The sequence below is a fragment of the Bos mutus genome, chromosome 15, assembly GCF_027580195.1.
Source record: "Bos mutus isolate GX-2022 chromosome 15, NWIPB_WYAK_1.1, whole genome shotgun sequence".
In the NCBI taxonomy this organism is placed as follows: Eukaryota; Metazoa; Chordata; class Mammalia; order Artiodactyla; family Bovidae; genus Bos; species Bos mutus.
Window position 1 is genome coordinate 20,131,379 of NC_091631.1, and position 24,223 is coordinate 20,155,601.

Below are 24,223 nucleotides of genomic sequence, written 5' to 3' on the forward strand. Positions count from 1 at the left end.
GTGACCACTACTTAACTTGGGCAGCTGCAGCAGGACTTAGGGTGGGTGTTCCCAAATTCTCTATTATCACTTTGAATAGTATGTACATTAAGCAAGATTGTTAGTCCATCTTCTCTCTCACTTGGCTGCATATACCAAAAGCAGGAACATGATAGTATGTAGAGAAAAAGAACTTTCTTCTGAGATAGCGCATTATTCTTTTATCTGTTTCTGCAAGGGAGGATAAAACTATAGGCAGGTATGTTATGTTTTTTCCCTATTCCAAATATTTTAAACCTATAATTAAATGTGTACAGTGCCCTTACTAGGTAATTAGATGTGGGTCTGAAGATCATTGCAAGAGATGCACCTCCCCACCCTGCAAAAAAAATTCTTAGCCAATAGAAAAATTTAGAGCAAGCGTACGGTAGCATCTCATACTGTCAAAATCTCAAATCATTGAGAAACACCTGAATTATTGACATATCATGAGTTGTTGAATTGTATATATTGCATATATTCACACAGAAGTTATACTTGTTTAATGAAGATGCCTGAGGACCTGTAACTGTCCTGATAATTTGAATACTTCCTGCAAGCCATACACTCACCATGTGCTTTAAGTATATTATGCTTTCTCTGTACAACCCCTGAGTTAATGCTACAAATCCAGTCTCTTATATGCCATTCTAAAATACAGAATTGCAGATGACCAAACAATTTTTTCATAACTCATTTGATAGCACAACCTTATTTGGTATAAATAATCAACTGTTTTGATGAAGAATAATTAATGTTTGAATTTGATATATACAATGTATTAACATTTTTTTAATTCTAAAGTTTCTACTATGGAATCACATCTGACATTAAGGGTTTTGAGTACAGCCTTTTTTGTCTGCAAATAAATTTGATACACTTTCATTCTCATGAGGATATTAACTCAGAAGAGTTATAAATACTGTCTATCACCTGGAGCTGTTTGCTGCATCGGTAAAAGTGGACAGAGAGAATACCTGCCTGATGGGAGTTCAGACAGTGTGTGAGAAGTAATTAAAAAAATTATGGTTCTGTTTAAGGAGGCAGAGGAGTAGTTAAAGAGAGACCATTCATTCATTCAATCATTTCCTCAAGAAGTATTTATTGAGTCCCTACAATATGTCAGGATATGGTGTGAACAAGACAGGTCTCATGGAGCTTAGGTTCTAATAAGGTAGAAGAAGCAACAGACATAAACATATACAGAACTAAGTAAGTTATTCAGTGACGGTGTGAAGTGTTATAAAGAAAATAAGAAGGGTGGTATCATAAAAACAAATAATGTCATGGAAACAAAAGGAGGGAGTTTAAAAACTGAGCCAAGCATTTCCAGTAACCTTGAAATCAAATCATCTAGGCGGTTGTCTATCTACCCTGCTTGCTACTTTACCTGAGAATTCATTTGTATATCCTATAGGTACTCTTTCAGGATTTTGCCTTCCAAAGCATTTGTTTTTGAAGCTTTGAGACATCTGTTAGGAGAGACATAAGAAATGCATTATCATTTAGTGGGAAGAGCACTAGACTTGAAATCAGATGATCTTGCAAGATTCTAGTCCCTCTTATATGATCTTGGGCAGACTGATCTGCACTTCAGTGTCCTTACTTGTATATCGAGGTAAAAATATCTTAAAGGAGTATTGGATATTGTCTTATTTTTCTAGAAAGCAAAGTTATTTGGAAATTAAATGTCTATAAATCCCTCATCTAAATAGAACACTGAGAATAGCATTTCATAAGTATAACTAGGACTCCAAGTGCTGTTAAGATCCCAAGGCTAGTTATTAGAACCTCGTGTCCACTCTTACCTCCCCAGAATAGTTGCCTGGGTGTAGGGAAATAGCAACAGCACAATCATTTGGCTCTGTTTTACCATCACTACCAGGGAAGCAAACTACTCTGTGAACCTGGGCAAGTGGCTTAACCTCTCTAACCCCCAGTTTCCTCATCTATTGTATATAAACTGAGTCAATAATAAACATCTCACAGGGTAATTATAAGGAGTAAATACAATAATGTGTGTAAAAGTCTGCTGTACATAATAGGTGTCTAAAACATTGTTTTCCATCTGTTCTTTGTCTGTTTTCCCTCTTTTGCTCCATCTCTTGTTCAACTCATTTCCACTAGCTTATCATATAGACTGGCACAAGTACCTGATTTTACTACTACAGGTGCTTGCTAGGTCCAGGATCTTAAAATATTTACAACCAAGTTACAATCACAAGCAAGCACTTGTGTTACAGCATGATATAGAAATCTGAGTTAGAGTCTTTGAACTCTCACTATATTCTACTATTTGCCTTGAGAATTTTTCTGAGGTGTAAGTCAAAATCAAGTCCTTTTATGAAAGGAGCCCCAAGTGGCCTTGCTCTGCTCTATTCTGAAAGTCGTGTTTTAAAATATGTTTATGACCCAAGGCTAGCCTTAACTTTAAGCTGCCACAACTTATTTCAAGAAAGTTCATAGAAAAGTTCAGGGAAAGGGTGACAACATTTTGATTGGCACAATAGATGGGATGTTTGTAATTTTAATCAAATTTAAATTGAAGACATACTTCAAATGATATGTCAGACTCGTGTTACTGAGTTAAAATCTAATGACAACCACTGTCATTATTAGTTAAGTATAGCCATCACGCCTATAGCAATAAATGATGACACTTAAGAACATGCAGAAACAAAGAACTCAAGTATTTAGAGAAAAGGGAGTGACTAGAAACCCAGTTGAACACAGGAATGTGACCTGGATTTAATCTATTTACCAAACATAGAAGCAATTGTATTTTGAGCAGATGATATAATTGAATATAGCAGTGTGTTTTTTTACTGTCAGAGCATTTATATTTTATAAACTCATCATCTTGCACCCATGAAATGATGTGCTTCTTCATATTTAAGGTCATTATCTATACTTTCAAGACAGCCAGAGCATTAATGTATTTTCAAGTTTATTGCCCAGCTACAAGAGAATTAATTTTTTCTAAAAGATTTTTAATAAGCTTTTGGATTTGACATTGCAAGTTTGCTGCTTTTATTCTGGTGACCGAAGAAGGCAGTATTCTCTTTGCCTGGCACATGCAAAATGGAAAATTACAACTTGGGGAACACCCAGATTTATTTAATTTCATGACAGGCATTGGCTTTTTTGAAGTAGGCTGAGAAAATGTGGTGATGTTGTAAATAGACCTTCTAATGCTAGAACATGCTTTATCTTTATCATGATTTGGTTATAAACAAAACGTGAAAATAAAATAGAATGTGAGTTCTTCAAAATAAATTATTGGGGCATAATGTTCTGAGTGCTGCCAGAGAGTAAGTATATGAACATAAACAGTCAAGGGACTTGGCTGGGATATATAGCCCTTTGGGGAAGTTTTTCCCAAGGTTTTGCCCAACCTCCACTAGAACTTCAGTGGAGTGCAGGCCCCACTCCAGTCCTTACCCAGAGGGTCATGAGGCTTTGGAACCCAAAGGTGTAGCTACCAAATTTAGGTGTAGCTACCAAAATTAGGTGTAGCTACCAAAATTAGGAGGAGATGAGATGATAGTGAGAATAGGACCCCTTCTTTGACAGTTGCATGTGTGGGGACAAGGAATTTGCTGAGAGTACTGTCAATAAGGGGAAGATTGAAGAACCCTTCAAAGGGAACTTCCAAGTCTCCTGCTTTTGAGACTCCTGGATGGACAGGCATTGTATTTGGTCCTATTTTCTGGGGAGGTTGTCACTAGTCATTATCCTCAGTGTGCTCTTTTGTAGTCATCAGACTTGTAATGACAGTTGTCCTCTCTAAACCAGGCTTCCTTAGGACATAAAACATGGCTGCCTTGTTCACCATCTTTTTGAGGCGGGCACAGGGCCTGGCACTTAATAGATGCTCAACAAACGTTGCTTAGTGGTTGAATGAAACCAAATAGGTACTATGGTGAACCATGCATATTCCATGGTGGGAGGGGAGGTAAAGAGGAGAAGGCAATGGCACCCCACTCCAGTACTCTTGCCTGACAAATCCCATGGATGGAGGAGCCTGGTAGGCTGCAGTCCATGGGGTCTCTAGGAGTTGGACACGACTGAGCGTCTTCACTTTCACTTTCACTTTCATGCATTGGAGAAGGAAATGGCAACCCACTCCAGTGTTCTTGCCTGGAGAATCCCAGAGACGGGGCTGCCGTCTCTGGGGTTGCATCGAGTTGGACACGACTGAAGTGACTTAGCAGCAGCAGTAGCAGTAGAGCATCCTTTTGGGCCATCAGTGAGTGGACATTTAGAAGGAGTATATTAAAAATCCCCTATCCCAAATTCTTGTGTAGATTTGTGAATGTTCCTGTTTGGCAAGGAGCTAGAGTAAGCCAGCCCAAAAATAATTCCATGGCAGAAAGGCTAATGGTGATGCTAATGGTTTTCTGAGACCAGACAATGGTCCAAAGTGGAATGCTGGGATAAATGATTCTTCCAGGAACTTATAGATCTGAGATTTTCAGTCTTCCCACACCCTGTAAGGAATGCCCCTTCTTACCCATTCCCTCCCCTCAGTCTTTTTTTTTCTCTTTTGATGGTTGGAGAAGGCAGAGGAGAGGCTCTCTTCTTCATTTAACATTTCCCTTTATATTTCTCATAGTAACCTTGCATACAATAGGTGGTTATTAACTATTATTGAAAGTAAGAAAGCAAGAAAGAGGAGATGATGTGACCTTTGGGAAGGTTTAGGGCCACTGCTTCCTGTTGAGCAGAGTTGAAGGACCCAGAGCTGGGTGGGGGTGGGGAGGCTGATTTCCAGTTCTAACAGGTACCAGATAGCCTCAGCCCTGGGAGGGATGTCGAGGTTGTGAGATGAGACAAAAGACAGAAGCGTAGGAAGCAGTTGTTGGCTCTGCATAGCTAGTATGTTTCCTGAGACGTTCAAGGTGGGTTTAGATGGCAGCACCTTTCTTGTTTTAATACTCAGGCTAGCTTCCTGCCCCCCATGCCTGAGAGCCCCCTCACCACTTGATTCTTCCTCATTCCACCCACTGCTAGCCTCAGTTAATCCTCTTCCTCACCAGGGCCAAAACCTGTTCAGGTCTGTATTGAGCATCCTTGGGTACTCCATACTGGCATGGGATCAGATTCTGTTTTCCTTCTTGCCTTTGGAAGTAATAATGTTTACCCTGGCTATCTTAAATTGAAGAAAATAGGGAAAACTACCAGACCATTCAGGTATGACCTAAATCAAATCCCTTTATACAGTGGAAGTGACAAATAGATACAAGGTATTAGATCTGATAGAGTGCCTGAAGTACTGTGGATGGAGGTTCATGACATTGTACAGGAAGCAGTGATCAAGACCAAAAGGCAAAATAGTTGTGTGAGCAGGCCTTACAAATAGCTGAGAAAAGAAGAGAAGCGAAAGGCAAAGGAGAAAAGGAAAGATATACCCATTTGAATGCAGAGTTCCAAAGAATAGCAAGGGGAGATAAGAAAGCCTTCCTCAGTGATCAATGCAAAGAAACAGAGGAAAACAATGGAATGGGAAAGACTAGAGATCTCTTCAAGAAAATTAGAGATACCAAGGGAAATTTCATGCAAAGATGGGCACAATAAAGGACAGAAATGGTATGGACCTAACAGAAGCAGAAGATATTAAGAAGAGGTGGCAAGAATACACAGAAGAACTATACAAAAAAGATCATGATCAAGATAACCATGATGGTGTGATCACTCACCTAAAACCAGACATCCTGGAATGTGAAGTCAAGTGGGCCTTAGGAAGCATCTCTACAAACAAAGCTAGTGGAGGTGATGGAATCTCAGTTGAGCTATATCAAATGCTAAAAGATGATGCTGTGAAAGTGCTGCACTCAATACGCCAGCAAATTTGGAAAACTCAGCAGTGGCTGCAGGACTGGAAAAGGTCAGTTTTCATTCCAATCCCAAAGAAAGGCAATGCCAAAGAATGTTCAAACTACCACACAATTGCACTCATCCCACACGCTAGCAAAGTAATGCTCAAAATTCGCCAAGCCAGAATTCAACAGTACATAAACGATGAGCTTCCAGACGTTCAAGCTGGATTTAGAAAAGGCAGAGGAACCAGAGATCAAATAGCCAACATCCGCTGGATCATCAAAAAAGCAAGAGAGTTCCAGAAAAACTGTGTGGATCACAATAAACTGTGGAAAATTCTGAAAGAGATAGGAATACCAGACCACCTGACCTGCCTCCTGAGAAATATGTATGCAGGTCAAGAAGCGACAGTTAGAACTGGACATGGAACAACAGACAGGTTCCAAATCAGGAAAGGAGTATGTCAAGGCTTTATATTGCCACCCTACTTATTTAACTTATATGCAGGGTACATCATGAGAAATGCTGTACTGGATGAAGCACAAGCTAGAATCAAGATTGCCGGGAGAAATATCAATAACCTCAGATATGCATATGACACCACCCTTATGGCAGAAAGTGAAGAAGAACTAAAGGGCCTCTTGATGAAAGTGAAAGAGGAGAGTGAAAAAGTTGGCTTAAAACTCAACATTCAGAAAACTAAGATCATGGCATCTGGTCCCATCAGTTCATGGCAAATAGATGGGGAAACAGTGGAAACAGTGACACTTTATTTTGGGGGGGCTCCAAAATCACTGCAGATGGTGATTGCAGCCATGAAATTAAAAGATGCTTACTCCTTGGAAGAAAAGTTATGACCAACCTAGACAGCATATTAAAAAGCAAAGACATTACTTTGCCAACAAAGGTCCGTCTAGTCAAGGCTATGGTTTTTCCAGTAGTCAGGTAAAGACATTACTTTGCCAACAAAGGTCCGTCTAGTCAAGGCTATGGTTTTTCCAGTAGTCAGGTACGGATGTGAGAGTTGGACTATAGAGAAAGCCGAGCACCGAAGAATTGATGCTTTTGAACTGTGGTGTTGGAGAAGACTCTTGAGAGTCCCTTGGACTGCAAGGAGATCCAACCAGTCCACCCTAAATGAAATCAGTCCTGAATATTCATTGGAAGGACTTATGTTGAAGCTGAAACTCCCAATATTTTGGTCACCTGATTCGAAGAACTGACTCACTGGAAAACACCCTGATGCTGGGAAAGATTGAAGGCAGTAGGAGAAGGGGAGGACAGAGGATGAGATGGTTGGATGACATCACCAACTCAATGGACATGCATTTGGGTAGGCTCTGGGAGTTGGTGATGGACAGGGAGGCCAGGTGTGCCGCAGTCCATGGGGTCACAAAGAGTCGGACACAACTGAATGACTAAACTGAACTGAACTGAACTGAAATGGCTGTCAGCCCTCACCACCTTTCTTCATATGAAGGCATAGGTCCCTGGAGTGGTGATGTTAAGAAGATACCCCTTGTGTTGCTAAATGCGAGGGTTCCCTAATCCTCCAGTTGGCTCTCAGACAGGAGGCCCATGCCCCACACTTTGAGAAGTGATGATTCAGACCTTACCCCAACAGCTTTGTTTTGTAGGGAAATGGGTGTTGCCTTCATGTAAAGGAGATTTTTCCAGTAGTTCCTTCTATCCAGAAGATTAGAATGGCTTGCTCCGGGGAGTGTGGTTTCCCTGCCTTGTGCAGCAGCTCTGATCTGCATTAGCTTAGGCCTGCCTTCCTTGCTCCAGCTCTGGCCTCTCAGTTTTCCATGTCCTCCCAACGGTCCATCATATTGTTGCCTGACTCTGGATTTTCACCTGCAGTGTTTTCTCTTCTTGGAGTATGCTCTCCCTCTCTTGCCCACTCCAAGTGTGCTTCAAGTCTGACCTCACATCCTTCCCCTGGAAAGCCTTTCTTGCTGACCACAGGCTGTGGCAGGTGCTGCTGCTCCAGGCTCCCTTGACACCCTGGGGCATCTCTGACTAGGCACGTGCTGTAGTGTGTGTTGTTTTCCCAAAGAACTGTGAGGTACCCCCCGTGCAGCCTCTCTAGCACGGAACATGTGTTGGAGACTCAATGAATGTATGTTGAATGAGTGATTGAGTAAATGAAATGGGTAGGTAGAATCAATAATTTTTAAAGTTTCATGGGTTTTACAGTTCTGAACCAAGCTAAGTAATTCACTAAGCTTCTGACTGTTCTGCTGCTTCTTTCTCTGAGCTGTTCTCCATGATACATATTCTGGTTTCTGAGTAAGTTCAAGGAGGGATATGGTAATGAAAAAACTAATTAATTATGAGTATAAAAATGTAATCTTTTTCCAATATTCAGAGAAAATATAAGTCAAGGTAATATAAACCTGAAAATATTACCTAATATCCACCTAATGAAATAATAGTTATACTCTGATCTGACATGTTTGACAAATAGTCTGCAAATATTTAGAGAGCATTTACTATAGGAGTAAACACTATTTCAGGTGCTGTCTCTGCAGCAGGGAACAAATGCTTACATTGAAAATGTATGATCAACTTTTATTATTTTGTTAAACCTCCAGCAAGTGTACTGTTTACAACATACTGGATACGAGAGGTTGTTGTTTAGTTGCTTAGTCATGTCCAACTCTTTTGTGACCCCATGGACCATAACCCGACAGGGTCCTCTGTCCACAGATTTTCCTGGCAAGAATACTGGAGTGGGTTGCCATTTCCTTTTCCAGGAGATAGGTCTTCCTGATCCAGGAATCAAACCTGCGTCTTCTGCGTTGGCAGGCTGACTCTTTACCAGTGTACCACCTGGGAAGTGCACATACCAGAGGTGCACAGATGAGAAAACAGTTCCTACAATTGAAATGTTCAGAGTCTTAAGGGACACACGTGTAGAAACAGTTCAATAAAATGAGGGGTACTCATTCTCAATAAGGTGAGGCTGTGAAGCCTGAAGAAAGTAGATTAAAGGTGGTGGCACTGAGTTGAGGAGGAAAGAAGATGGAGAGGGAAAGTCATGATCAAAAGTTGGAATAAGAGCATGGTGTGTGCCAGTCATTTATTCACAGCTCCCTGCACCTCTGCAGAGGAGTATTCTCTCAGACTCCTTTACTGCAGTGGTTCTCAGCTAGAGAAAATTTTGTGTCCTGGCAAACATTTAGCAAAGTCTGAAAACGTTTTTTGGTTGTCCCAATTGGAGAAGGTCCCAATGGCATCTAGTGAGTAGAGGCCAGTGTTACTCACTCAGTTGTGTCTGACTGCGACCCCATGAACTATAGCCTGCCAAGCTCCTCTGTCCATGGAAATCTCCAGGCAAGAATACTGGAGCAGGTAGCCACTCCCTTCTCCAGGGAATCTCCCCCACCCAGCGATTGAATCAGGGTCTCCTGCGTTGCAGGCTGATTCTTTGCCATCTGAGCCGAATCTGCCTTCAATGCAGGAGATGCGGGATACAGTTGCTTAATTTCTTCAGATCTTGTTTACCTCATCTATGAAATGAAGATGATAATATTATCTCTTCCTAAAGTTTAGAGGATAAAACCAGTTAGTGTTTATAAAGCACTTAACACATTGCTTTCCATAGGCTAAGTTCTTGGTGAAAATCATGAGGATAATAATATCAGCAATGTTTGCTGTATTTCATATTTATACAAAAGTGTTCTATCTGTATAAATGTCTTTCATTCATAAAATGGGTAAGGAGAAATATTATTATTGTCATTTTTTCAGATAAGAAAACTAAGACAAATAAAATTGACTTATTTTGCATTTACAGAGTTGCTGCTGCCGCTGCTGCTAAGTCGCTTCAGTCGTGTGTCCGACTCTGTGCGACCCCAGAGACGGCAACCCCCCAGGCTCCCCTGTCCCTGGGATTCTCCAGGCAAGAACACTGGAGTGGGTTGCCATTTCCTTCTCCAATGCATGAAAGTGAAGTTGCTCAGTCATGTCCGACTCCTAGCGACCCCATAGACTGCAGCCTACCAGGCTCCTCTGTCCATGGGATTTTCCAGGCAAGAGTACTGGAGTGGGGTGCCATTGCCTTCTCCAAGTTACAGAGTTACTAGGGGGCAAAGTTAAGGTTTGGATCCCCGAGTTTGGCTTCAGACCCCTTGCTTTTAATGCTTTGCTGCTTATCTAATATATTATTAATGTGTTTTAGTCATGATTAGTATTATTTTATTGGGCTGTTTTACAGGTTGGTTTAAAAATTCTTTATTTGTATAAAATGTTTTATGTATTTCCAATAGTATTTCTATGTTTATCAACAAGAATCTGAAAAGTTGGAGTACCTTTAAAAACAACTGTATATAATTTATATTGTAAAGGATAATTTCAAATTTATCTGAATATTTTCTTTATTATGTGGTCTTCCTAGATCTACCTAGAGTTCTTTCAGAAAACCTATTTGGAACTTCAGAAATGTTATCTTTTAAATTTTTTAGGCTGCCTATTTTTTTAAGTAAAGTATCCTTAAGTGTTTTTAGGTAATAGAGTCATGAATATATTCCTTTTATTGGAATAAAAGGAATTTATTATAAAATAAAAGGAATAATAAAGATTATCCATCCATTCATTCAGCACTTATCGAGCGCCTACTCCACGCCTCAGGCAAGCAATGCGTGTTTAGCCAGGGAGGCGCGAAGTGATAGTGTGGGGTTAGTTCAGTGGTAGATGCCTTCACAGAGAGCAGGTGTCCAAGCTGGAAAAGGCTTCCTAGAAGAGACGAGCCAAGGGAAACCTTGAGGAAAACATAAGCATTTACCTGAAATATACTCTGAATTCATCCCAGTCTATTCCACTCCTTCTAGACCTTCATTTGCCAAGCTGTTCTCCTTAACAGGTTTTCTTCTTTTCATAAAAAAATTGTATCCCATTGTGGTCATTAGTGGACATCAAGGTGGTATAAAAATCATATTTAAATCCGTAACGGGGAGAGGTGGGGAATAAAGATGGTAGGTACACACAAAAAGGCCATGAAGTTTATTTCGCATAATTAGTATGTTATGAAAAGGGCTTCCCTGGTGGCTCAGCAGTAAAGAATCTGCCTGCAATGCAGGAGATGCCAGTTTGATCCCTGGGTTGGGAAGATCCCCTGAAAGAGGAAATGGCAACCGACTCTAGTATTGTTGCTTGGGAAATCCCATGGACAGAGGAGTCTGGCAGTCTACAGTCCATGGGGTCGCGAAAGAGTCAGACACGACTTAGTGACTAAACAACAAACTATACCGTGCGCAGTGAACTTGTGTATACCCTGGAGCAACTAATAAGAAATACAGGCTTGATACCTACCTTTCCAAAGGTTTAAGCATGGAAGCAGAAGTAGGATATATACTTTTAAGATATTTACATAATAATTCCACGTGGTTTACGCTCTTTACCTAACAGGTAGTACTGGCATGTGGAAGGTTCTCAAACATTGTTGAACGGATGAATATAAGGGACAGGCTGCAAACGCTCAAAGGATTCAGGAGACTACAGGTCATTGCAAGCTGGAGCACTAAAGGAGGATCTTAAACTGGATGTTGAGAAGGACTTGAGTCTCAATAAGTGAAGGGCAATGGGCTTAAAGATGAACTTGATGTGCTCAAGGAATAATTAACAGGTCAGCATAGGTAAAAGTGGTAAATTTGGATAGTGTCACATTGTTGGTAAACTCTTCTGTTAGTCTCCTTTCAAGAGAAGAGACTATGTCATATTCCTTGCGCAGGGTCTGGCACATAAGATGGACACAATAAGTGTTGACTGCTTGACCTACTGACAGTCAGACATACAGACTGGGTGACAGGTAGAAAACTTCAAAAGCTAACTCCAAGAAGTTTTTTTGGGGCAATGATAAAATTAATGATTAGGGAAATTTGGCTGTAATTGGAGTATAGAATGTCAGATGTAATGGAGGAGGATCAAATACAGTTAGGAAGCTCTTGCAGATGATAGGAGGCTGAGAGAGAAGTGGGCAAGTGGGACTGGAAAGGAAGCGTTTAAGAGTTATTGAGAAGAAATGACAGGTGAAAGTTAGGTTTCCTGTCTTTGACTCAGTCTGAGGTCAGGTGCCCTAGAAGCAGAGCCTGAGATGGGGAGTTTTGTACAGGGGACTCAGTGAGGGACTGTTGGGTGAGACCTGTGGAGGAGTGAGGGAGGTAGCAGACAGAAGAGGCAGAAGCTCAGCCAAGCCCTGTGTGCTGCTAAGTCCAGCCCCAGTAGGGAGTGGGAAGCACACCACTCAGCTGCCCCTCCCAGAAGCAAGGGGACTATCTGTTGTGTCTCCCCAGTTCCTGGCTGTGCACTGTCCTCTGAGTAGGAGGAAGAGCTCATCACCTCACAGGCATTGCCTAGCCAGGTGGCTGGTTCCTTTCAGCCAATGACAGGTCCCGGGAGAAGGGTCAGCTATGAGGTGTTGATGGCCAGGACTCACAAGTGGAGTTTGGGGGCACTAGGCTGATTAAAAGGAATCCGGGGGAACCACCAGTGTTTCCTACACTCTGTCCCAGTCTGCTCTTCATAAGGGGCTCTGCTGAGGACCTTCAGTGGCTTCCCATCACATCCAGAATAAAAGCCAAACCCCTTATCCTGGCCGACCACCATCTGCCCCTTTCTACCTTTTAGCTTTATCCATACACATTCTCTCCTTGTCCAAATTTCTTTACTGTTCTTTCTCAAACACACCCAGCTCATTCTCACCTCAGAGAGTTAGTGCTTGATTTTCTCTCTGTCTGAAATGCTCCTTCCCTGAGACTTTCATCACTAACTTATCATTCTGGCCTCTCGACTCAGATGTTCCCTCTTCAGAAAGGCCATCCACTGTTGTCTCTTGCCAAGAGTCTGTGATCTGTACAAACTCTTCTGTCCTTCTCACAGCTGCCACTTGATGCCTTGAGAAGTGAACACCCAATACATGTCATTGAATGAATAAGCATTTGCTTCAGAGAAATAAATAAGAGACAAGGGTTCAATATCTCCCTGCGATAGTGAAAAGCTGTGGAAACGGTGGAAACAGTGACAGAAATAAGTGATGTGAGGGTGCATCAACTTGTACAAAAGGATGTAAAACTTTTTTTCAGACATTTTGATCTTGAGGATATTGTGGAAAATGCAAGATAGAGACAGAACTGTGTAATGATTTGGGGTGTAGTTTCTATAACTGAATTCATATTCTGGCACAACCACCTATAAGCTGCAAGATATTAGGCAAGTTATTTAATTTCTCAATACCTCAATTCACTTGTAAATGAGGATAATGATATAATAATTGTATTACAGTCCTTCCATAAAGTCATTAAGAGGACTCAGTTCAGTTCAGTCACTCAGTCGTGTCTGATTCTTTGCGACTCCATGAACCGCAGCACACCAGGCCTCTCTGTCCATCACCAACTTCCGGAGTCCACCCAAACCCATGTCCATTCAGTCGGTGATGCCATCCAACCATCTCATCCTCTGTCATCCACTTCTCCTGCCCTCAGTCTTTCCCAGCATCAGGGTCTTTTCCAATGAGTCAGCTCTTTGCATCAGGTGGCCAAAGTATGGGGGTTTCAGCTTCAACATCGGTCCCTCCAATGAACACCCAGGACTGATCTCCTTTAGGATGGACTGGTTGGATCTCCTTGCAGTCCAAGGGACTCTCAAGAGTCTTCTCCAACACCACAGTTCAAAAGCATCAATTCTTCGGCACTCAGCTTTCTTTATAGTCCAAATCTCATGACCACTGGAAAAACCATAGCCTGGACTAGATGGACCATGTTGGCAAAATAATGTCTCTGGTTTTTAATATGCTGTCTAGGTTGGTCATAACTTTCCTTCCAAGGAGTAAACATCTTTTAATTTCATGGCTTCAATTACCATCTGCAGTGATTTTGGAGCCCAGAAAAATAAAGTCAGCCACTGTTTCCACTGTTTCCCCATCTATTTGCCATGAAGTGATGGGACTGGATGCCATGATCTTAGTTTTCTGAATGTTGAGCTTTAAGCCAACTTTTTCACTCTCCTCTTTCAGTTTCATCAAGAGGCTCTTTAGTTCTTCTTCACTTTCTGCCATAAGGGTGGTGTCATCTGCATATCTGAGGTGATTGATATTTCGCCCAGCAATCTTGATTCCAGCTTGTGCTTCCTCCAGCCCAGCATTTCTCATGATGTACTCTCCATATAAATTAAATAAGTAGGGGACAATATACAGTCTTGACGTACTCCTTTCCTGATTTGGAACCAGTCTGTTGTTCCATCTCCAGTTCTAACTGTTGCTTCTTGACCTGCATACAGATTTCTCAAGAGGCAGGTCAGGTGGTATGGTATTCCCGTCTCTTTCAGAATTTTCCACAGTTTATTGTGATCCACACAGTCAAAGGTGTTGGCATTGAGAGGACTAGATGAGTTAAAACCCGTAAGTCATATAAAACAGTTTCTGGCTAATAGCATTATTTTGAATGGAATTTCAGGAGTTCTGCACATAGGGCAGACAGTCAAAACCAGGGCTGGGGTCTGGGAGAGACTAATGCAGCACATACAGGACAAGATTTAAGGGGGCCCTCACTTCGATGGTTGTGTGCTTGCCCCACCCTGAGCATGTTTCCCCAAATTTTGCATCTTTGTCCCTTCACTTGCCTCACCCAAATCCTGTCCTGGGCGAAAGAATCAAAGAGAAAAATGGTTTGTTGGTAAGACTCTAAATCCAGTACTTGTCACACCTCCTCCATCTGGCCTTGGTGGGAATGGTTTCTTGCTATTACTGATCTCTTGGTTGTGTCACTGTCCTTTTGTTGCTTTGTGGTCTTTTCCATCACTTACATAACCAATTCCCCGCAGTCTGTCTCTCTTCTCAAGTACTCTGAGTGGATTCTGTTTTCCTGGTTGGACTCTAATGGTTCAGTATAGTCCGCTGCTGCTAAGTCGCTTCAGTTGTGTCCGATTCTGTGCGACCCCAGAGACGGCAGCCCACCGGGCTCCCCCATCCCTGGGATTTTCCAGGCAAGAACACTGGAGTGGGTTGCCATTTCCTTCTCCAATGCATGAAAGTGAAAAGTGAAAGTGAAGTCGCTCAGTCATGTCTGACTCTTCGTGACCCCATGGACTGCAGCCCACCAGGCTCCTCTGTCCATGGAATTTTCCAGGCAAGAGTACTGGAGTGGGATGCCATTGAGCTACATAATAAGCATGGGATTTCAGGGATGCAGGAGGAGAAGCCGACATTTATGGAGTGATTTCAGTGTGTTCGGTACTTTTCCTTGTAAGATAATTAATCCTCATCAGGTGGTGGAATGGAGCCCACTGCATACTTTGTAGATGAGAAATCAGAGATGCAAGGAGGTGTAACTCATCTGGGGCTCCTAAGTAGCAGAGCTGAGATTCAAACCTAGTTTAAAGGTTTATACCCTTTAAACATCTGGAGGGTCTCCACATTGTGGGTACACTCCTATCAAAGTACAGGAATTTATTTTATTTTTTTCCCAGTGAGAGATCCTTTTTATTTTCAGAGAGATACTCACCATTAGTAGTCTCCTTCCTCCTCCTCTGCCTCCCCTCTTTCTCATTTTCCTTCTCCTTTCTTTCTTTCTTTGATGAAATTCACATAACATAAAATTAATCATTTAAAGTGAACAACCAGTGGCATTTAGTACATTTTCAGTGTTGTGCAACCACACTATCTATTCCAAAGCATTCCCGTCATTCAAAATATTCCCCTTATCCATTTGTTTCTCCCTACTATCTTCTCTTCTAGCCCCTGGCACACATCTGTTTCAATTCTGTTTCTGTGGAGTTACCTATTCTGGATAGTTCTTATAAATGGAATTATACAGTATATATCCTTTTTTCATTTATTTATTTATTTATTTTTGACTATCATTTCTTTTTCTTTAATTAAAAAGATTTTATTGGAGTATAGTCGCTTTACAATGTTGGGTTAGTTTCTGCCTTACAGCAAAGTGAATCAGCTATCCGTGTACACATATCCCCTCTTTTTTGATGCTCCTTCCCATTTAGATCACCACAGAGCACTGAGTAGGGTTCCCTGTGCTGTACAGTCGGTTCTCCTCAGTTACCTATTTTATACATAGTATTGTATAAATGTCAATCCCAATTTCCTACTCCATTCCACTTCTCCTTCCCCCTTTTATATCCATAGGTTCTCTACATCTATGTGTCTATTTATGCTTTGCAAATAAGTTCATCTGTACCATTTTTCTATATTTCACATATATGTGTTAATATACTACATTTGTTTTTCTCTTTTTGACTTACTTAACTTTGGGTGACAGTCTCTAGGTCCATCCACATTTCTGCTAATGGCACAATTTCATTTTTTATGGCTGAGATTCAAGGGATTAGATTTGGTAAACAGAGTGCCTGAAGAACTATGGACAGAGGTTCATAACATGGTAAAGGAGGTGGTGACCAAAATCATCCCCCAAAAAATGAAATGCAAGAAGGCAAAGTGGTTATCTGAGAAGGCTTTACAAATAGCTGAAAAAAGAAGAGAAGCAAAAGGCAAAGGAGAAAGGGAAAGATATACCCAAATGAATGCAAGAGAATAACAAGAAGAGATAAGAAGACCTTCTTAAGTGAATGATGCAAAGAAATAGAGGAAAACAATAGAATGGGAAAGACTAGATATCGCTTCAAGAAAATTGGAGATATCAAGGGAATATTTCATGTGAGGATGGGCATGATAAAGGACAGAAATGGTAAGGACCTAACAGAAGCAAAAGAGATTAAGAAGAGGTGGCAAGAATACAAAGAAGGACTGTATAAAAATATATCTTAATGACTTAAATAACAATGATGGATTGTCACTCACCTAGAGCCAGCATCTTGAAGTGTGAAGCCAAGTGGGCCTTAGGAAACATTACTATGAACAAAGCTAGTGGAGGTGATGGAATTCCAGCTGAGCTATTTCAAATCCTAAAAGATGATGCTATTGAAGTGCTGCACTCAATACATCAGCAAATTTGGAAAACTTAGCAGTAGCCACAGGACTGAAAAGGTCAGTTTTCATCCCAATCCCAAAGAAGGGCAATGTGAGTTCAAACTACTGTACAGTTGCTCTCAGTTCACATGCTTGCAAGGTAATGCTCAAAATCCTTCAAGCTAGGCTTCAACAATACATGAATTGAGAACCTCCAGAGGTCAAAACTGGACTTAGAAAAGGCAGAGGAACCAGAGATCAAATTACCGTCATTCCTTGGATCACAGAAAATGCTAGAGAATTTCAGAAAAACATCTACTTTTGCTTCACTGACTATACTAAAGCCTTTGACTATGTGGATCACAACAAACTGTGGAAAATTCTTAAAGAGATGGAAATACCAGACCACCTTACCTATTTCCTGAGAAACTAGTATGTGGGTCAAGAAACAACAGTTAGAACCAGACGTGGAACAATAGACTGGTTCCAGTTTGGGAAAGGAGTATGTCAAGGCTGTATTTGGTCACTTTGCTTATTTAACTTGTATGCAGGGCACAGTATTCAAAATGCTGGACTGGGATGAATCACAAGCTGGAATCAAAGTTGCCTGGAGAAATATCAACAGCCTCAAATATGCAGATACCGCTCTAAAGTCAGAAAGTGAAGAGAAACTAAACAGTCTTCTGATGAAAGTGAAAGAGCGAAGTGAAAAAGCTGACTTAAAGCTCAACATTCAAAAAAACGAAGATCATGGCATCTGGTCCCATCACTTCATGGCAAATAGAAGTTGAAAAAGTTCAAGCAGTTACAGATTTTATTTTCTTGGGCTCCAAAATCAGTGCAGATGGTGATTGCAGCCATGAAATTAAAAGATGTTTGCTCCTTGGAAGGAAAGCTATGACAAACCTAGTTAGCATATTACTAAGCAGAGACTTGACTTTGCCAACAAAGGTCCATATTGTCAAAACTATGGTTTTTCCAGTAGTCATGTACAGATGTGAGAGTTGGACCATAAAGAAGGCTAAGTGCTGAAGAATTGATGCTTTTGAATTGTGGTGCTGGAGAATACTTTTGAGAGTCCCTTGGACTGCAAGGAGATCAAACTGGTCAGTCTTACAAGGAAATCAACCCTTAGTATTCATTGGAAGGATCGATGCTGAAGCCAAAACTCCAATACTTTGGCCACCTGAAGCAAAGAGGCGACTCAGTAGAAAAGACCCCGAGGACAGGAGAAGAGGGTGGCAGAGAATGAGATGGTTAGATAGTTATCACCAACTCAATGGATAGAAGCCAATGGCACCCCACTCCAGTACTCTTGCCTGGAAAATCCCATGGATGGAGGAGCCTCCGTGGGGTCACTAAGAGTTGTACACGACTGAGCGACTTCACTCTCACTTTTCACTTTCATGCATTGGAGAAGGAAATGGCAACCCACTCCAGTGTTCTTGCCTGGAGAATCCCAGGGACAGGGGAGCCTGGTGGGCTGCCATCTATGGGGTCTCACAGAGTCAGACATGACTGAAGTGACTTAGCAGCAGCAGCAGCAGCAGCAATGGATAGAGTTTGAGCAAATCATGGGAGATAGTGAAGAAAAGGAAAGCCTCACATGCTGCAGTTCATGGGGGCAGAGTTGGATACGACTTAGCAACTAAACAACAGCAACAAAAGTGTTCCCTTGTATATACATAGTACTTCTTCATCCCTTCCTCCCTTGATGGACATTTAGGTTGTTTCCATGCCCTGGCTATTGTATATAGTGCTGCAGTAAACATTGGGGTGCATGTGTCTCTGAATTATGGTTTTCTCTGCGTATATGATGAGGAGTGGGATGGCTGTGTCATAGAGTAGTTCTATTTTAAGTTTTCTAAGGAACCTCCATACTGTTCTCCCTAGTTACTGTATCAATTTACATTCTCACCAATAGTATAGGAGGCTTCCCTTTTTTGCACACCCTCTCCAGCATTTATTATCTGTAGACTTTTTAATGATGGCCATTCTGACTGTTTTGGGGTGATGCCTCATTTTGATTTGCGTTTCTTTGTAATTAGTGATGTTGATTATGCTCTTTGACTTAGCCTAATATTTTGTGGATCATCTACATTGTAGTATGTATCAGTACTTTATTATTTTTATTGCTGAATCACATTCCTTCATATAAAAATATATATATACACACACACATATATATATATACCACAATTTATTTTTCCATTTATCCATCAGTAGGGATTTGGTTTATATCTGTAACTATTGTGAATGGTGCTGCTATGAACATACATGTGCATACATACAGTTATTTGACCACCTGTTTTCAATTCTTTCAGGCATATATGGTCTCATTAACTTCTATTTATTTTTCTAATTCTAATTCCTATCTGTTTAAGATTATTTAGTTGCTAAGTCATGTCCAAGTCTTTGCCATCCATGGACTATAGCCCACCAGGCTACAGTCCTCTGTCCTTGGGATTCTCCAGGCAAGAATACTGGAGTGGGTTGCCATTTTCTTCTCCGATTTAAGATTACAAAGTGATAAAATATGTCATTAATTTCTGTGAAGTTTTTTCTCTTCTTTAAATCTTAATCATATTTATAATCTCCTAGTTTTAATTTATTCTCTAAGTTTTGCTTTTATTTCTGCTCACTGTATGTGTGTGTACATGTATGTATGTGTGAGTCTGTATATGTTGGTGGGGAGAGAGAGGGAGAGAGAAAGGTGTTTGAACATTTAATATAGCCATTCTGGGACCTGAAAATTGTTTACAACCACTGGCTCATGTTTCATATCAGTACTATCAGATTGTATATAAAGTCCCATTTCTAAGTTCAAAAGGTCATGCTTCTTTCAAGGTAAATGCTAATAGCAAAGAGTTATTTGGAAATTTGGGCAAATAAATAAATGCAGCTACTTTCAGTTATGTGCAAATAAAATTCTGTTTCTCTTATTAGGACAGATAAGCAGATGAGGGAGGAATCATCATATTTTTGTAATTTATGTGAACAGAAAATATAATCTAAAATAAATTGAATGCACAAATAAACAGCTCAGGTGCAAATTATTTATTTGTGAAATGAAACCTCTTGAAAAGAGAGGAATGCTGACAGCAACTTAGTATTGCAATATACTGCACTTCTATTCTTACCCTTACATTTTCAAAGTCATACATAGTAATTTAGTTGCACTCCCATTAATATTAGTGGGAGTTTTGAAACTTATATTCATGCACACATCTTTGAAAATGTATGGGTCAAAGTAAATTGTTAATGAAAAACTGGGTTTCATTTTTAGTGAAATAGTTTCAATCTCTTACCAAAGATGTCCTAGAAGGCACCTTCATTCTAGTCACAAGAGAAGAATTATGTATAAGGCTACTATTTGGAGGTCATCTTCTTTAAAGCAACATGGTTAATAATCATATTGAAGAGGAAAAAAGTGTTTTCCCACCCTTAAAGAACACAAAAATTCAGGAGCCATGTTGTTTAATAGTAAGCAAAGGATCTTAGACCCTTTCAATGGACGCTTTCAGCTCAGTGCACGTGATCAGTGATAGAGGCATGCTAAGGTGAATTTTAATTAGGACTAAATTGTGGTATTACTCTTTCATACCCTGAGCATCTGTTCCCTTCAGAAATGATGATTTATGCAGGCTATCAGAGCAGACAGCTTGCTACAGCTTATGTCACGGTTAGTGGGAAGCTGGTGGTAGCATTTTAGGAAACCAGCATCTAAATGGAGACTGGCGGGTGTATACAATATAGGTAATGGGGGGAGGGGAAGCATGATGTGTCCATTTTTAATTTCGAAGCCAAATATTGACTTGACTTAAAAAAAAATCTCTTCTAGACCATCTGTTGTTAATGAAGAAAGTAACTTGGACAATGAATGGGCTGATGCTTCCTACTGATGTCAAAAGACGGAAAACCAAGCCTGTTCTTTCTATTAGAATGCAGAAACTTATTGAGAAGACCTCAGCCCGAATTCTGCTCTTTAAGAATGGCACGGGGCAGGATGGGCATGAGATTACAGTGGGAAAGGAAACAATGAAAAAGGTAATCTTGTATTAAATATTGAAGTAAAAATTAAATTTCAGAGTTTTTATGGCTCTTGAAATGTGTTTTTTCCTTACGTATATCACTGTCAGCAAATAAACTGGAATATTAAGGAGTCATTATATAGAATGCAAGAATTCAGCTGGCTAGAAGTATGTTTATTGCACTTACAACATAATTTACTTAAATAAAGCAACAGCATCTCAGGAAATAATTTGGCCAACATACTTGGCCATTTCCTTAGGTAAAAGTTATGTTTACACTTGAGGAGACATTCCAGTTGGTTATAATACTTTACAGGGTATTTAGGGTGAAGTCAATTTAACTAGCTTCAAAGCTCAAACCTGCTCCTTTTCATTTAGAAGAGTAGTTAAAACCTAGAAGCCCCTCTGCTCTTCAAAGTAATCAATGACATCTGAAATAGCAAGGATTCAGTTTAAAAGTATCCATATGCATTTAAAAAGTAAATCTGGATAGGACTAAGAAAAATCATGTAACAATTCAGCAAACTTTAAGAAACAAATTTTAAAGTATTGTCATATAAATGCATTTTTTTAAGAAGGTGCTTGTACTTCCCAGGTCTTTGATATTTAAAAATACAGAGAAACTAATGGGAATTTTGGTGGGGGTGGGGAGGGGGGAGTCTTTTCATTCAGATAAGGATTTTTCAGTGAATCTTAAAGTAGCTTGAAAATAATAATAAAAACAATGAAAATTTATTAAATATGGATTAGAGAGACAGTGAAACATAACCAAACTAGTTAGGTTTTAATCCTAGCTTTGTCATTCACTATCTATAAGACCTTTTATAACTTACTTTGAGTCTCAATTTCTTTATCTGAAAACTAGTGATAGTAATACGCCTATCTGATAAAATTGATGTTAGCGTTCAGTGTGGTATTATGTGTGGAGTACAATGCCTGGCACCCAGAAAGTTCCCATTAAATTCTTATCTTGCTATTCTCTTTGTGCTTGTGCTGAGTTGCTCTTTGGTCTCTGACTCTTTGTGATCCCAACGGACTGTAGCCCCTGCCAGACTTCTCTGTCTGCAGGATTCTCCAGGAATCAAACCTGTGTCTCCCGCACTGGAGGGGGATTCTTTACCGTCTGAGCCACCAGGGAAGTCCAAGAATACTAGAGTAGGTGGCCTATCCCTTCTCCAGGGGATCTTCCTGGCCCAGGAGTTGAACCGGGGTCTTCTGCACTGGAGGCGGATTCTTTACCAGCTGAGCTGCCAGGGAAGCCCATTCTTCTCTTTAGGACTCATAAATACACATCTAATAGAATTTATTTTTCTTATTAATGGGAAACATTTATTGTGAAATGAAGAAAGCTATAAATCATTTTGTTATACCAGAATATTTTCAAAATGAATATTGCTTAAAACAGGTGAATAGTTGACTAGATATTGGAAATTTTTATTATTGAAGTATCTATTTCTTCATCTACTTATTTTTGTAGTTGTTTTATAACTACATCTGGGTAAGAATATTTACTAAGGAGCTGGGAAACTGGATTTTATTTCCTTCTTATCTGCAGATTTGGATTATAAGTGAAATAAGGGATATTATACACCAGAGCAAATTGCTAAGGCAAGTTGTAACATCTTCCCTGGAGATTTTGAAAAATAGAGAATGCGGACATCTCTTGGATTGTTCAAATGTAGTTGTTCCTGGAGATGGAAGCTAGATTAGATAACCTCTTGAGTTCAGTTCAGTTCAATCTCTGTAATTCTATGCCTCAGTGGTAAAATTGGGGTAATAGTCACTCTTACAGATTACATGTTCTTAGATGAAAGGTTGAGTATAAAACAAAAATGTCACTGCTGTTTTGCTTTTTGACGTGAGAGGTCAATTTATTTAAAACTGGGTGTCCAAAAATTCTTTCACTTATTTTTTTCTTCAGTTTGTAAAATTTAGAGAACTTTCACAATTTTTATAAAAGTCAGAACATGATTCAGTAATAAATGTATTTGTAAACATTTGTCTCAATATTACTTTTAAGAATGCGGTAAAAGAGAGAAGGCAGTTAAATACTGGTGTTGGTGTTGATAGAACTTTTTGGAGGGAAAATAAGGCTAGCTAATTATTTTTTGACTAAAATTTAAATTTTGAAAGCTTTGTTGATAATCATAGGGCAATGCCCATTTATCAATTAATACCAGATCAGCAGTAGGACTAAAAAGGTGGTATAGTCATAGGAAATATGTAAATTATTTTCTCTTTTATGATAAAATATTAGGAATATCAGGGACTAATGGCTATTTTTAGATTATTGCTAAGTAATATAAAACTGAATTAAAAAGTAAAGGACTCTAATATGGTGAAGGTTACTGCAATGAAATGAGGGAGTTATATAAGATGGGTGATAAAATAAGATAGTTGGAGCTTAAAAGTCCTCTCTGATACTCAGAATGGAGTCAAGGAGAAATAACTGTATTTCAGTAATAGATACATAATCAAAATGAAGGTTAAAAGATTAGCTAATTAAGAAGTTTCAATGAGGGCAAAAGTGATATCATTCTTCTCTATAATCTAGAATATCAGAATGATGGTCCATCCCCTTGAAATTGGAATCAGGTGGTTTTAGAATTACTTCGTATGATTTTAGTAATCACACAGCACCCACTACTATGGGCACTGGCTAAACATTATCCACGTGTTGGAAAAGATATTAGGAAAAATTTGTGGGCACGAGTGCAAAGTAAATGGAAAATGAAAACTGCTTTAGATATATAGCTTTTTGAGGTTAGCATTGTGGTAGATAAGTTTTATTTTCCCTCAGTTACCTCCTGGAATCTTTGTCATAGAAGTGGTATTAAGCTGTGCAAATTATTGTATTATCCAGGACGTGTGCTCAGTCATGTCTAACTCTTTAAAACCCTATGGACTATAGCCCACCAGGCTCCTCTGTCCATGGGATTGTCCCAGCAAGAATACCGGAGTGGGTTGCCGTTTCCCCCTCCAGGGGATCTTCCTGACCCAGGGATTGAATCCATGTCTCCTGCCTCTCCTGCATTAGCAAGTGGATTCTTTACTACTGAGCCACCTGGATAGCATCTCCTTTATGAGACATCTTTATCTTTTTCTCAGCAGTTAATAATTATATTTTATTTATTTGTTTTTTTCTAGTTTTCTGTGTTCCATGGCATGAGATTACAGTGGTGGAAAGGATGAAAAAGATAATGAAATCAATGAAAGAATGTAAAAAAAGCCATGTTCTCTCACTCTCCAGTTTGACCTGATTATTCCCTATAACCACCCTAGTCCCTTCACCATCAACCTGGAGATTATCTTTTTCTCTCTCCTTTCTTGGGTGCCTCTCTCCTAGTCCCCCTCTATCTTCCTTTACTCTATTGTGCACATAATGCTAGTGACTTTCTGAATCAGAATCATCTGGTCTGTATGTTAAAAATTCAGAC

The 24,223-nt window shown here is 39.9% G+C and overlaps 1 protein-coding gene across 5 annotated transcripts in view; it reads left to right on the forward strand.

Moving 5' to 3' along the window:
• The window catches only part of DCDC1 (doublecortin domain containing 1), a 473,661-nt gene that overhangs the window by 46,632 nt on the left and 402,806 nt on the right, over window positions 1-24,223 (forward strand). For 4 of the 5 annotated variants that reach the window (XM_070383604.1, XM_070383606.1, XM_070383609.1 and 1 more), the window contains one exon: window positions 20,597-20,802. The exons of the other annotated variant lie outside the window; for it this stretch is intronic. In XM_070383604.1, the coding sequence (XP_070239705.1) occupies window positions 20,597-20,802 (206 nt within the window). The remainder of the gene's footprint in view (window positions 1-20,596; window positions 20,803-24,223) is intronic. 5 annotated transcript variants of the gene reach the window in all.